The following is a 14,503-nucleotide window of genomic DNA, read 5'->3' as shown; positions in this document are numbered from 1 at the left end:
AGCATAAACAGTCGTATGCAACTCGACTACAGTGGTAATTAAGACACACATTAATTGTCTTAATTATTGTCTTAATTATTGCCATTATAGGCTTGTTGCATAATGTACAATTAGCAGACACCAATCACTGCATTTTTATTTATTATAATATTATGTATATCCTGCTGATAATAATAATAGAAAAATTGTGGAACAGTAAGAGTACGGTAATATTAAGTTAAGTGGATTACAGAAATCAAAGAAGATATGAAGGAATTACAAATCAGAGTAGAGGATTTCAAAAATAGGACACCAGATTACAGACCAAGATCAACTGACAAATCACGGGAAGAGTGATTTCAGACGAGGAGAGAAAATCAAGATCCGAGAGAATGAAGAAGTACTGGGCTGAGAGAAAATCAAAAAGTCCATTTTATAATTGACTAAAGTAGTCCAATAAAGGCCATAAAATGTATTCTAAATTATGTATATATGTTTCACCCTCTTTAAGAGCTTCCTTGCGTGATTCTTTACAACAATATACAAATATTAATGAACATTAACAGAACTCGAACATTTTATACTTTTAATATAGCATTGAACACTAAAATATGAGGTTTGAACCATAGGGATATGATTTTCATTTCAATGATACCTAATGATGAATAAAATATAAGTATGATGATTGTAAACTACCTGCTGCAGGACACTGGAGATGCAGCGTCTGACCCACAACTGGAGTTATGCTTTTATCAAGCCCTCTGGTGAATTGAGGAGCCTTGGCTGCTTGGGAGTTATCAAAGAAGCCTACTGGCTGAGATGAGGCCTCGTCTTCATCCAGAGCAACAGCCATGTCGCTGATCATCAGCTCGTCGGCCAGTGGTCCGAGGTCATGAGGGGGCTCTCCTGATGCTGCTGTAAAACAAACAAATCCTCTGTCAATCAATAACACACAGAGATTCAACAATATGTTCAGTTTCTAAAATCTTGTTATACTCTTTGAATATCTGAAGCAGAGACAGCTGAAAACGTATATCCTGACGACTCAAATAGGTTACCAGTGCTATTATTCAAGAAGGATGAATTCTGACCACATACCAAACTGAAACAATGGCATTTTTTTTTTTGCAGGAGCGCTGTTGAGAATCAAGATGGTAGCATTGCTTGCAGCTTACCCCTACAGCACATTCCAGTACTCTGTAAACTGCTTACTTCCCATCCTCTACTGCACACTGCACTCAAATTTCAGGGTATGACGACACTAGGGAATATGAACTCAATCAATGGCTACAGTCTGATGATTCCAAGCTTGACATGACAGACTGTAACACCGTGAATGCTGTGTTGTGGCTGGGTGTTGAAGCGGACGTGAGCCAAAGCAAGGGATTTTAAAGTATTATGGTAAGAAAGTTTTTATGATTTTGCTCAATTGTGAAATACAGTATTTTATTACAATACTGATGAGAGAGCAGAACAAATTTCTTCAGTTTTTTTTCAGGTTGCCTTAGGATTTGTTGAACAAAGTAGCAAATCTACACCGGCTGATATAATGCTCATCGGGCAGTGGTGTGACATGGCTGCTCATAAATATTGCGGGAAGAAAATTCAAAACAAAATTTTCCATTTTATGAAACAGTGTGTCAAAGTACTGTACTTTATATTTAAATAAACTCTATTTTGAATTGAAACATAATTGTACGTACATAGGAGTAGAACATTTGTCCTTTCTTTCTAAAAATAGTTTCCAAAAAAAGTTACCCGAAATGGCTCTGCTCCATTAAGTTTGGTTAAGCAGGCTTTTGATGTATATTTAATAAAGGAAGGAAAGAGCCATTTTATGAAGAAAAATTATACACATTCCTAAGTGATGGTCGGGTTAAGATTGTTTTAGGAGGAAATATAGTCAGACAGCCATCCTCTCTCAACACTAATTAGACAAAAACTGGAAGAGTTCAGACCCTTTGAAGAATAAGGGTATCGGCAAAAGCAAGAAAATGGGCCTGCATGTCGCCCAGGTGACAGATTCCACATCAATTGTTTAAATGATGTCCGGCTCCATGGCTGAATGTTTAGCGTGCTGGCGTTTGGTCACAGGGGTTCCGGGTTTGATTGCTCACAGGGTTGGGAATTTTAACCATCATTGGTTAATTTTGCTGGCATGGGGACTGAGTGTATGTGTCATCTTCATCATCATTTCATCCTCATCACGGCGTGCAGGTCGCCTACGGACATCAAATCAAAAGACCTGCACCTGGCGAGCCAGACATGTCCTCGGACACTCCCAACACTAAAAGCCATACGCCATTTCATTTCTGAAATTATTTCAAAGGATTTGGGAACTTGACAAAAATTTCCCATGATAAATTTTTCCAATTCCTAATTCCTCTTCCTGTAAATGAATATTTGTCCCAGTTTGTCCTCTTGAATTCTTCCAATTTCATCTTCATACTATGATATTTCCTCTTATAAAAGCTTCACTAGAGCATATTCATCTACTAATGCCATTCCATGCTATCTCTCTGCTGACAGCTCGGAAGTACAGCGTAATGCAAGTTATACGCTTCAATGTATTTTAAATTAATCATAAGAAGTTCGAATTTTACTTTTAAAGGGAAGATTTTAAAGTGCAATTATTGTAACTTGAAGAAACAGTCGATGTTTTTTCTACTTTTAAGACTCTAATTTTATGACTCAGATTCTGTTCTAAGCATCTTTTAAAATTTACTCAGTGCATACTCATTAGTTTGATTCTAGGACTTAAAAAGTTGTACTGTACTATACTAGATCGTTCTTCTTTCTTTTGTTTTGGCCAACTGTGGACCACATTAATTCGATTTCAGCTGCTTCTGGGCTTTGATCTGCATCCAGTAATCTTTCATTCCTTCACTCTGCAACCTTCTTCTCTCTTCCGTCCATGGTGTTTGGGTCTGCAAACAAACTTTTTCTTGGAAACTCTTTGTGTTCTCTATTTTCGACTTGTAAGTTTACCTGTTGCTTATTTCTGATCCTTGTATTTCCATTTCTGTCAGGTCCTTCTTCACTTCCTGATGCCAGCGTACCACAGTTTTCCTGGTCTCCAAAAACCTTGCTATCTGGTCGGTCAGTCTTCCTGGGTCCATTCTGTAGATGTGTCCATAGAACATGGCTCTCCTCTTCCGGATGGTGTCTGAGATCTTTTCTATCTTGTGGTACAATTTGTGGTTTGCTTTCTTTCTGTATGATCCATTCCTCTGTTCTTTGGGCTCCCAGTATCTTCCTTAGAATTTTTTGCTCCACCAGTTCTAACTTCTTGACCAATCCTACCTTTATCAGGTTCAAATATTCAGCTGCATATAAGGCTTCTGGACGGATCACTGTCTGGTAATGTGTGAGTTTTGCATCGTTTGAGATCTTCTTCTTGTTATAGGTGTTCATACTTAGCTTGATTGCCAAGTTCATTTTATTGATTCTCGATATCAGTGCCTCTTTCTCTAATAGGTTGTTATCTATCCACTCTCTCAGATATTTAAATTTCTCTACTTTCCGAACCCTCCCTGTTGCTTTGATGTTGGTCATGTACTGTGTCTTCTCGAAGGAGATCCGTAAGCCTGCCTTGCTTGCTTGTTCCTGGAGCTGGGCAATCTGGTTCTGTGCTCCTCTACTGACTCTGACAGAATCACAATGTCATCCGCAAAGGCTAGGCAGTCAACTACAATCCCTCCATTCTCCCATTCGTATACCATCTATTCCTTGCATTTTCTTGTGTACCAACTACAGAGGTATAACTCTGCTGTCACATGGCCTCAAAATCTACGAATCCATCCTTGAGAGCAGGATTAGAAAATATGTTGAACCTACACTTGAGGAGGAACAACATGGATTTAGACCTCATAGATCAACTACAGACCTCATTTTTGTCACCAGAATGCTCTATGAGAAGTATTGGGAGAAAGGTAAAACACTTATAACAGTTTTTCTGGACATCGAGAAAGCATATGACCATGTACCACGCAGGCATATATGGGAATGTTTGAGACATAAGAAAGTGCCCGATGACATCATAGCATGAGTACAACGATTATATGATGAAACCAAGTGTTGTGTCCAGGTCCAGGATGGAAGGTCAGGTTGGTTTGAAACGAAGAGTGGAGTCCAGCAAAGAAGTTGTTTTTCACCACTTCTCTTCATAATCATAATGGATGAAGTTTTAAAAGTGGTTAAGAGGAAGGATCCAACAACTAATGCCCTGGTTTTTGCTGGTGATGTAAGGGTATGGAGTGAGACAGAAGCGGAAGTACAAACTAGACTAGATCTCTGGCATGAGGCTTTCACAACCTTAGGCCTCAAAATCAGCAAAACTAAGACAGTTGGCTGGATGATGAGTAGAAACTCTCCAACTGTTCATCTAAGAATTGGATATGAGGAGATGGATATTGTAGACAACTTCCAGTATTTAGGTAGTGTTCTGCCATCAGACAATACCACACATCAAGAGATTAGTAACAGAATACAGAAAGCTTCCAAATTCTATCACGCTGTACATCAAATACTTTGGGATGAAACATTTCTGTTAGTTTCCAAGATCAGCTTGTACAAAATATACCTAGTACCTATATTGATGTATGGCCTGGAAGCAGCAACACTTACTGGACCAACAAAGAGTCGTCTTCAGGCAACAGACATGAAGTTTCTTCGTTCTTGTCTACAAAACATAAAGATGGATAAAATAAGGAATGTGGATATCCGTCAACAGCTTGAATTGGAAAGAAGCTTGCTGGAGACTCTAGAAGTGAAGAGATTGCAATGGTATGGTCACATGAAAAGAATGAACCCTTGCAGGACTCCTTGAACATACTTTGACACCAATGTTCCTGGGAAGAGACCAAGAGGAAGACCTCGTGATGCTTGGGAAAAACAGATAATGAAGGACCTTGAAATTAGAGATGTGAACTTGTGTCGCATATATGAGCAGCATCTGTGGATGGATAGAACAAACTGGAGGAGGCTCGTACACAAGTGCACCCGGCTTTCTGGAGTGAAGAAATGATGATGATGATGATGATGATGATGATGATGATGATGATGATGATGATGACTCTCTAATGACCTAACTGGTCTTACCAGAGACTCATACGCCCTCTCCTTTATATACTTACTACAAATCCTACAGTAAATACCCTCATAACCTAACAAAAGATCTGTAACCTTTATTGACAATCGTGTTAATATGATTACTGCAAATTAAGATCTTTCCTTATATTATTATCTACGTACTTAGAGTGATCCTCATGAGGTACTATTACCCGATCAACAAAGTAACTAAAACTGAGAGGACTTTTCCTCTTGGCGAAACTCTCAACGTAACTTTCCATCCCATTTGTCATCATACCATTGTCTACTGTCCATCTCACAAAAATATCTAGGTCTTTTTGTAGTCTCAATTCTTCAATCCCCCAATGTATCTGCCAGTAAAACTGGGCTAAATAAACCCATACAAAGTCCCAAACCAAAGTAATTGGAAAAAGGCCAGAAAGAAGAGGAATGTTAAAAATCTGTCTTGAAATGGGTTTGGTAAATCTACAGAGATTTAAGCATCCCTCTATGTTGATCAAGTGCATGTTTGTTCAAACTATAGTCTTTGTTACAAGGAGGAGTTCACAACCAGATGAAGAAAGGAAGATGACTTACGTTCAACGACACTCAGATAAACTGCTCCCCATGTTATGCATCGAGGACTGCAGACGATACAAACATACAATCCTTCATCCTCTGTTTTAACATCCTTAAGAACCAGTTCTTGTTGGTCAGGTAACTGCAACATAAGAAGAAAACATTCCTCAGTAAAACTGTACATTCATCTGCACGTTATTCTAGAATATCACACCATACAACAATTTACTGATCAAGCAAAGAAAATCATTAACAGGGTGAGCAGAATATGAGTTGACTAGGTACATAACTGATAGACAATCTGCCACCTGGATAACAGCCCTAAATGCAGATCGATGCTGATTCATATTGATTGATTCGCAAAGTTTACAAAGGGCAGGTGGAAAAATTTAGGAGCCACAGTGCTTACATCAACTGAAGACAGTCAAGAAACAAATTCAATTTTCCTGAGGAAATGTTTGGAGAAGGGAACAAAGAGTTCCAATGTTTCCTTGTGTGGCAAGGGTGAGTTAATTTCCATTTACTTATTTACTTACTCCATGACGCTACGGTCCTTGTAGAACCTTTGTCTCCACAACAACCTTCTTCCAAAGCTTTCTGTCGATTGCCTTGGTCCTCACATTCCAAATCGCTTTCCCTGGCTGGAGTAGGCTTCTCAATTTTATCCGTCCGCTTTGTTCTTATTGTTTGCCGCTTCTCAACAGTTTTTTTTTTTTTTTTAACGGGATAGAGTTGTCAACCCTATACCCAACCCCCAACCTGGAGGACCAGGTATCCCTTTTAGTCTGGATCATCACCTTCGACTTGTCTGGCAAGGGAGGCCCTACCAGTAGTCAAGCTACTGCCGGCATAGCTCTCAGGATCTTTTGACCACACAAGCCCCACCACCACGACAACGTAAAGATACCATCGATGGGGTCATTTCCACTTAAGTACAGTAATTCTTTTGTTGCCATCCAGCCGCGAGTGCAGTCTGCATTGTCTGTTGCATGCACAGCAAACCCATAACCTGCTAACTGGGTATGATCACTCTCACCAGTTTTAAGCTTGTAATCTCTACCTAATGAAGTGGTACCCTGAATCCAAACAGGATTCTCCCTAGTGGGGTGTAGCTGGTTCGAGAATCAAAGTGATGCTATTTAGCCTAAGAACAGACACTCAATCCCTCCAATACATACAGCATCCATAGAACTGAGTACTGGAAAGGAACAAACAAGTGCAAATCACTCATACACAGAACAATAGGAACACTGAAAGGAATCATATTATATATCATGTATAGAAAGACATGTCTTGATTTGTACTTGTTTGTTCCTTATATTGGGTTCCTTTTCTCCTTGTGCGTTTGTCCTGTGCTCATAGCCATTCACCATCTGCATTCATCTTTATCTTTCTGTCTCTTCCTTTTTCCTGTGTTTATCGAGCTTTCTTAACCTACACTTCCCACAACAAGAACGAAGAATTGCCAAGATGACCTTCAGTGAGTGTTCAAGCCTGTCCTCTCAATGAAGCTGGGAAGCAGAAATAAGTTCTCATCAGAACTGAGAAGAACTGGGATTTATTAGCAGAGAGACAATCTACTAGAATCTACTAGAATTTTAATAGAGAAGTTAGTGCAGTCCTTTGCTCAATGCCAGCTTTCTAAAACACAAAACAGCCTACATCAACTGCAGACGTTTGGTAATTTTAGCTGACATACTTGGTATTTCTTACTGTAGAGCTGAATTGACTTACTGAAATATTCTGCTTCGACATGGCACTGTTGACGTTCCAGCGCTCATATGGTGAACTGTACTTAACCCATAGGACAGTCTTCTGGCCATCCCATGGGACCTGGCACCAGAACGATGTGGAACTCCCAAGAGCTACAGTCTGATTCCGTATGTTATGCTCGTCAGGACCTGCAACAAAGAGAGCAACTTGGTATGGTAACTTACAGTATAATCTTATAGTAATGAAATTGAATAACAGGAATATGTAAGTATTGCTTCTTCCTATTCTTCTTTTACACAGCTGAAAAGTTGAACTGTCGGTATCTAATACAATAAATTCTCACCTGTCGTTTCAGTAGTGCCATCATCACCAGTGATGAAATCATCTGCACCGCCTCCTGAACCTTCTGCTCCTGAAGGTCCAACAGATATGGAGATGTTACGCCACATGATGCTGCCCTCGGCAGTGGTAACTTTACAGGAATACTGACCGGCATCCATCTTCTTAACAGTCTTGACCTTCAACCTGAAACATCAGTTTGTAATCATTATAGTGGCAAGATTTTACTGTTTACAGTTATCTAGTCAAACCATAAATACATTTAGAGGAGTAGTCATATATTTGAGCCTACCAGTTCGTAACTGAAATTAATGCTATTGGCTTTTACGCCCTGCTAACTACTTTTACGGTTTTCGAAGACGCCGATGTGCCGGAATTTTGTCCCGCAGGAGTTCTTTAACGTGCCGGTAAGGCTACCGTATCGGACAAGGCTGGCAGATTTGAGCACCTCCAAATACCATCAGACTGAACCAGGATCGAACCTGCCAAGTTGCGCTTTACCGTCTGAGCTACTCAGCCCGGCTACCGCGCAAAACTGTTCTCTAATGTAAATAGAGGAGACAGTATGACCTATCATTGCTGCTAGGTAAGGAATAAATGGAGAAAAGGATACAATAAATCGAGCTGAGCCTGAACTAGCAATTTACTAGTAGGGGTAAGCCCTACATGTATAGGAAGGAGAAAATCAAGAAATGAAAATGTGAAACAATACCTCAAATAGCAGAGAGGACAGATTCATCCTTTATGCTCGCCAGGGACCCACGAACCCGCCCCTAGGAGTATTCTTACGGGGATATACATAAAAATTAAAGCGCAGACAATAAAGAAATACGTCAAAAAGCGAAATGCGACGATTGTCTGTGTTCCTAACAAAGATGACAAACAGCTGGGGCCTGGGGCCAAAGAGATTGTGGAACAACACCGCCGTCTCGATCCTCCTATACTGCCTGCTCTATGCGAGCCTTTTTGCGACTACGCTGCGACAAAATTTCTCCGCTAGATGGCAGACATAGACGCACAATGGTCTAATCTGATTCTAATGACGACAGCCTACAAAACACTATGCAGTATGGTCATATGTTCACTGAAGCTCGTAAATTACATCAGTAATATTAAATATCAGCAATATTATCTGCACGAAGTAGCAGTTGGCCTCTTCATGCACAATTTAAAGATTTTCCTGGACGAAGGCTTGGAGTGGTACCGTACTTTTTGTGTTCTTGCCAACGCAATATGAAATAATAGAGGTCTTACGAACTTGGCGAGGATTATATCACTAACATTTTGCTAATGTTCTTTGACCTCATACTGTAGCAAAACAAATTCTGAAAGTTTTTTTTTTTTAATATTTGTGTTACCTCGCACCGATACAAATGGGTCTTATGGCGATGATGGGATAGGAAACGCCTAGGAATGGGGAGGAAGCGGCCGTGGCCTTAATTAAGGTACAGCCCAGAATTTGCCTGATGTGAAAATGGGAAACCACGGAAAACCAACTTCAGGCTTGCCGACCGTGGGGTTCGAACCCACGATCTCCCGGATGCAAGCTCATAGCTGCGCGCTCCTAACCGCACGGCCAACTCGCCCAGTATTCTGAAAGGGAAGACGTCGCAAGTCCTCGTATTACGCTCGTACGCTTGAAGGACTTCGACAATAGGGCACATCAGTTTAAACGAACTCCTGGAAAGGCTTCACCAGAGCAACAAAACTAGGTTTTGGGTGTCGAACTCCTCCTCTGTCCTGATGTATAATCAGTTCCATTTAGAGGTGTCGAAGCTCTAGGCAGTGAGATGTTGCTGACATACATGTCACACTCCATCCTCTCTTCAACAACACGAACCTGGTACCCGCAAGTTAGGATTTGATTTCCTTTTTCTAGTTTCATTGGAATATTGTCGTCTGGATATCTGAGGTTGTCCAAAATGTCTAAACATGAAGGCGTTTTGTGATTGTCCGTCACAATTTTTATCACAAGGAATCCACTATCCTCCACGGCTTTAATCACCTTCTGGAAAAAACTCCGCAGTTTTTCCAGTCATTCGACCGGGCCAGGAATGGAATGAATGAAGCCCCATCTTTTCTTTTTTTTTTTTTTTTTTGCTAGTTGCTTTACGTCGCACCGACACAGATAGGTCTTATGGCGACGATGGGACAGGAAAGGGCTAGGAGTGGGAAGGAAGCGGCCGTGGCCTTAATTAAGGTACAGCCTCAGCATTTGCCTGGTGTGAAAATGGGAAACCACGGAAAACCATTTTCAGGGCTGTCGACAGTGGGGTTCGAACCTACTATCTCCCGAATACTGGATACTGGCCGCACTTAAGCGACTGCAGCTATCGAGCTCGGTGAAGCCCCCATCTAGCAGGGAGGATAGGAATTGTGCCGGCTAGCGAAGCCTGTCGCACCCCTCCGGGGCAATGATTATTGAATGACAGATGAAATGAAATGATATTCGAGAGTGTTGCTGGAATTAAATATGACAGGGAAAATCGGAGTATCCGGAGAAAAACCTGTCCCGCCTCCGCTTTGTCCAGCACAAATCTCACATGGAGTGACCGGGATTTGAACCACAGAACCCAGCGGTGAGAGACCGGCGACTTCCACCTGAGCCGCGGAGGCTCCATCAAATTCTGAAATAAGGTGTAAAGGCACAGATGCGAGCTTAATCTGAGGATATCCAATTACTTCCTTCATTAGGTCCTTGCCTAGATAAACCCGACAGCCGCTTTTCTCTCAATTCTCTTCAGACGGTATTTCATGGAGTCGTATATTTTCTGGCTGCGAACAACCTTGCCGAGATGGGCAAAATGGTATACAACAGTTGAATATTTCGGGGAAAGAATCTGAAGTTTCAGTTCTACGAAAAATATACCTTGCACGAACGGAAAGAAACAAGTACCCACACCTTAAAATCACTTTTGAAATATCTATAAACGTAACATAATTAATTCATTTCACAGTTCTATTCAAAATATATCTTGTACGAACGAAAGTGACCAGACACGTTTACTCATTGTACAAAATAACTCAGGTTTTCACACACATTCATGCACCAATAATACAGTGCTACACCCACACTGACAGCGAAGATTGTGCGTCTACTGCTGCACTCTTACGGCGATTTGGAGAACTATTGGTAGTCGCGCCCTCCTGTGTTAAACTAGCGGCATAGAGCAGGCAGTATAAGAGGATCGAGACGGCGGTGTGGAACAATGACCAGTTTGCTACTGTTTCCGATAGAGCTCGCATTATGTGTAGCCCACGGCTGCCACATTCCATGAAAATAACGAGACCGCGAAGTTTGAAAGTGACGTGTCATGGCGTACGCAGGATGCATTTGCAGTATCTGCGACGTTAACATACTAAGTAGCCTACACAACGATTGAAATTCACCGATATTTTAGTTAGCTAGGCACGGTTAATTGTGGAGTTTGTGAAAGAGATTTGGATGTTAAGTGTGGGGAAGTAAATTCATTTCCGTGTGCCAGAAACGTGCCTGCAAGGGCCAAGAAGGGTATTTGTTTTGGAGGGGAACCTTTCCCCTGTAAATGTTATGTTTCGTAGCCTACTGGTTACTGTGAAACAGGCCTCAGTCAAATTTCTACTAGTAGCGAGTACACTGTACCGTACTCCCGCTATAGTGGGTAAGTCAATGTTCATTAGCTGAAGTTTTGTCCACTGTCTAACATAGAATGTGCTATAATCTAATGTTCTTGGCACTAGCCAGTACTGTCGCAGGGAATACTAGAGTTCCTAACCTGGGGGCTTGTTATGTTCCCAGGTCAATGGTCTTGTCACAAATACAGTATTTGCTTGTCACTAGCCAACGGTCTAACCATTCCAGTCTGGATACTAGACGCACCTAAGTTGGCAGCCTTGTGTAATGTGTCATGATGTACAACTCGCGCTATGTCGCATCCTAACCTCTCTCTTGCACCCTGGCTTTTGTCTAGTAAGGTTTACTCGTGCATGTTTACATAAGAAAGGAGATAAAAACAAAAGAAATGAAAAGAAGTTTACAGTTATGAAACGGACCGTTGACAATTAAGTCGTAGGTACTCTTAAATGTTAAGAGATAACTTCATTAAGGTAAAGAAGGATGTAAGATGCGAAAATACTGCGATCTTATACAATTACCCCCATTCCACCTCGTCGGTGGATGCAGAGTGGATCTCGGCCCTCAAGCGACCACGGCTGGTGCGTGATCCAACAGCTCTGTACTCTGACAGGCCAACCGAGCAGAGGAGTGGCCACGGCCCTACCGTGGCTCTACGCCTCTGCATTCGGGAGATGGAGAAGGCCTGGTCCGTCGTTCGACAGCTCGGCACTCCAACCGGCCAACCGAGCAGAGGAGGGGCGGCCAGTACGGAGACGGGACAGGGCTGGACCTCACGGCTGGCCCCAACCGTCGGCTGTCCTGAGAATGGTTTTCCTTGGTTTTCCATTCTCCTGCACTAAGGCGAATGCCGGGACAGGTCCTAATACAGGCTCCAGCCGCCAAACCCCTCACCTTCTCCGTGCATCTCCTTCACCGTAACAAATCCCCCGGTCTGAGAGGCGGCGTTACCGTCTAAGAGGACCACCTCCCCCTTCAAGGGAGGACTGAAAACATTCTAGTAGTACCGGTAGCAATTACCCGATATGTAAAACATTGAATAGTGCGCTATGTATGACTGCAACGGCCCATGCCAAGAATGTTTACAGGGAGATTGAAGCGTGAAGACGTCATCAAGTGTTAAAGAGAGACTGGTAATTATCCAAACTGTCTTCCATTTTCACTGCTGGGCATGCACGACGAATTTTATTGTTTAGCAGATTCACAAGGAATATTTTACACATTTTTTAAGACTCAACTTCTACATATTTGAGTCATAAACAGCGTCGCCAACATTCACTTTGTTAAAAATGCTTGAAATACCATGAAAACCGGTGGTGTGATGTTGAATAATGCCGATACAATTGCTGATACTGATTTACGCATGTCCGTTTGTCATTTTTCCCATTCTGAAGCTCTGACAGTTCGAACAGGTGGTTTGTCGATAAGCGGTGCTCGAACTAAAATGTTGTGGAAATGTCATATAAATACGTAACTTCGTATGGTGTTATTCATTTAGAGTGCATAAGAAATTAAACGAATTTTCCAATGGGGGAGAAAATTGGACAAGAATATTTTAAAGGAGAAATATACAAGAATTCAGACATCCAATAGTCTATATTGTGAGTATTGTAATACCATTTAATTTGTTTTACCAAGTGATTTAGAAGTGCTATTCTTAATCTCGAGTTGTGTTACTTATGGAAATTGTGAGTAATGTTCCAAGTTGTTAAGTGTTAAACATTTGACTGTTCTGAATATGTATAGGATTATCAGTATTTTTGCACGACTTTCTCGTGTAATTGTTCCGAAACGCTTCTACTTCAACAGCTTTCTATTTATGTGTGACGTCATACAATATGACTGCCGTTCTTTCGTGTAGGTATGATAACCATATCATGTGTGTGTCATAAACTTGGCCAGTATATCATTTCCTAAATTTGTTTTTTGGACATGGTCAAATTCGCCCATTATGTTTTTTTAAATGATTTTTGTTCGTGGCGTCGACCTATGAAGATCTTTTACCACTACTTTCACCATTTGAGAGTAAACCTCTATGTAAGTGGAATTGCGGGAAGTGTAGAGTGTTTAATGTGAGGAAAGGAACGTTAAGGACGACATAAACTCCCAGTCCCCAGGCCAGGGATATTAATCATTTACAATCAAAAAACCCCGACCCGGCCGGGAATCGAGCCCGAGGCCGCCGGGTGGCAGGCGGACGCGTTGCCCCCTACTCCACGGGGCCGGACTGCCCAATATGTTAAAAAAAATAACTAGACCCGTTTGGTAAGCTACTTTACCGAACCCCAAAAAGGTACGAAGTGAATCCTAATCATGCGCTACCGTATAATTTTTTTCTCATGTTAAATATAAAATCTCTAATAATGCTAGGAAATAAAGATATCTCACATAGACAAAGCGAATTACCAAGGAGGAGGAAACCTCTGATACATGATGCCGCATTGGATTGTAGGCCTATGTTTATGAAATGGAGTGTTTGTACCAACCGCCACATCACTTTTCTGCCTTCACTGTACACGGTTGTACTGTACGAGCGCCTCTCCGAGAAGGAGTTCGAAACTTCTGATTTACGAGTGGTACGGCTGGGATTGCATTAGCCGCAGTGATTTTTAAAAAAACTTCAAAAGAACTACTGAAAACAAGCTCACCGAGCTCGATAGCTGCAGTCGCTTAAGTGCGGCCAGTATCCAGTAATCGGGAAATAGTGGGTTCGAGCCCCACTGTCGGCAGCCCTGAAGGTGGTTTTCCGTGGTTTCCCATTTTCACACCAGGCAAATGCCGGGGCTGTACCATAATTAAGGCCACGGCCGCTTCCTTCCACTTCCTAGGCCTTTCCTCTCCCATCGTCGCTATAAGGCATATCTGTGTCGGTGCGACGTAAAGCAAGTAGCAAAAAAAAAAAGTTACTTATTTAAAAAAATGCACACCACTATTCTATTATTATTATTATTATTATTATTATTATTATTATTATTATTATTATTATTATTATTATTATTATTATTTACGGCTCCATGGCTGAAAAAATGGCTGGCGTGCTGGCCTTTGGTCACTGGGGACCCGGGTTCGATTCCCGACAGGGTCGGGAATTTTAACCATAATTGGTTTATTCCCGTGGCACGAGGACTGGGTGCACGTGCCGTCTTCATCATCATTTCATCCTCATGACGACGGGCAGGTCACATACGGGCGTCAAATCAAGAAAAAACC

The 14,503-nt window shown here is 41.6% G+C and overlaps 1 protein-coding gene across 1 annotated transcript in view; it reads right to left on the bottom strand.

Moving 5' to 3' along the window:
• LOC136884140 (fibroblast growth factor receptor 3) overlaps positions 1-14,503 on the bottom strand; it is a 222,671-nt gene that overhangs the window by 69,908 nt on the left and 138,260 nt on the right. Inside the window, exons 5-8 of the mRNA XM_068229806.1 lie at positions 7,685-7,866; positions 7,363-7,529; positions 5,647-5,770; positions 676-894 (exon numbers count right to left, since the gene is read on the bottom strand). Of these exons, the coding sequence (XP_068085907.1) occupies positions 676-894; positions 5,647-5,770; positions 7,363-7,529; positions 7,685-7,866 (692 nt within the window). The remainder of the gene's footprint in view (positions 1-675; positions 895-5,646; positions 5,771-7,362; positions 7,530-7,684; positions 7,867-14,503) is intronic.

Source organism: Anabrus simplex, chromosome 12 (genome assembly GCF_040414725.1).
Source record: "Anabrus simplex isolate iqAnaSimp1 chromosome 12, ASM4041472v1, whole genome shotgun sequence".
Lineage (NCBI taxonomy): Eukaryota > Metazoa > Arthropoda > Insecta > Orthoptera > Tettigoniidae > Anabrus > Anabrus simplex.
This window is presented reverse-complemented; position numbering and strand designations above follow the sequence as displayed.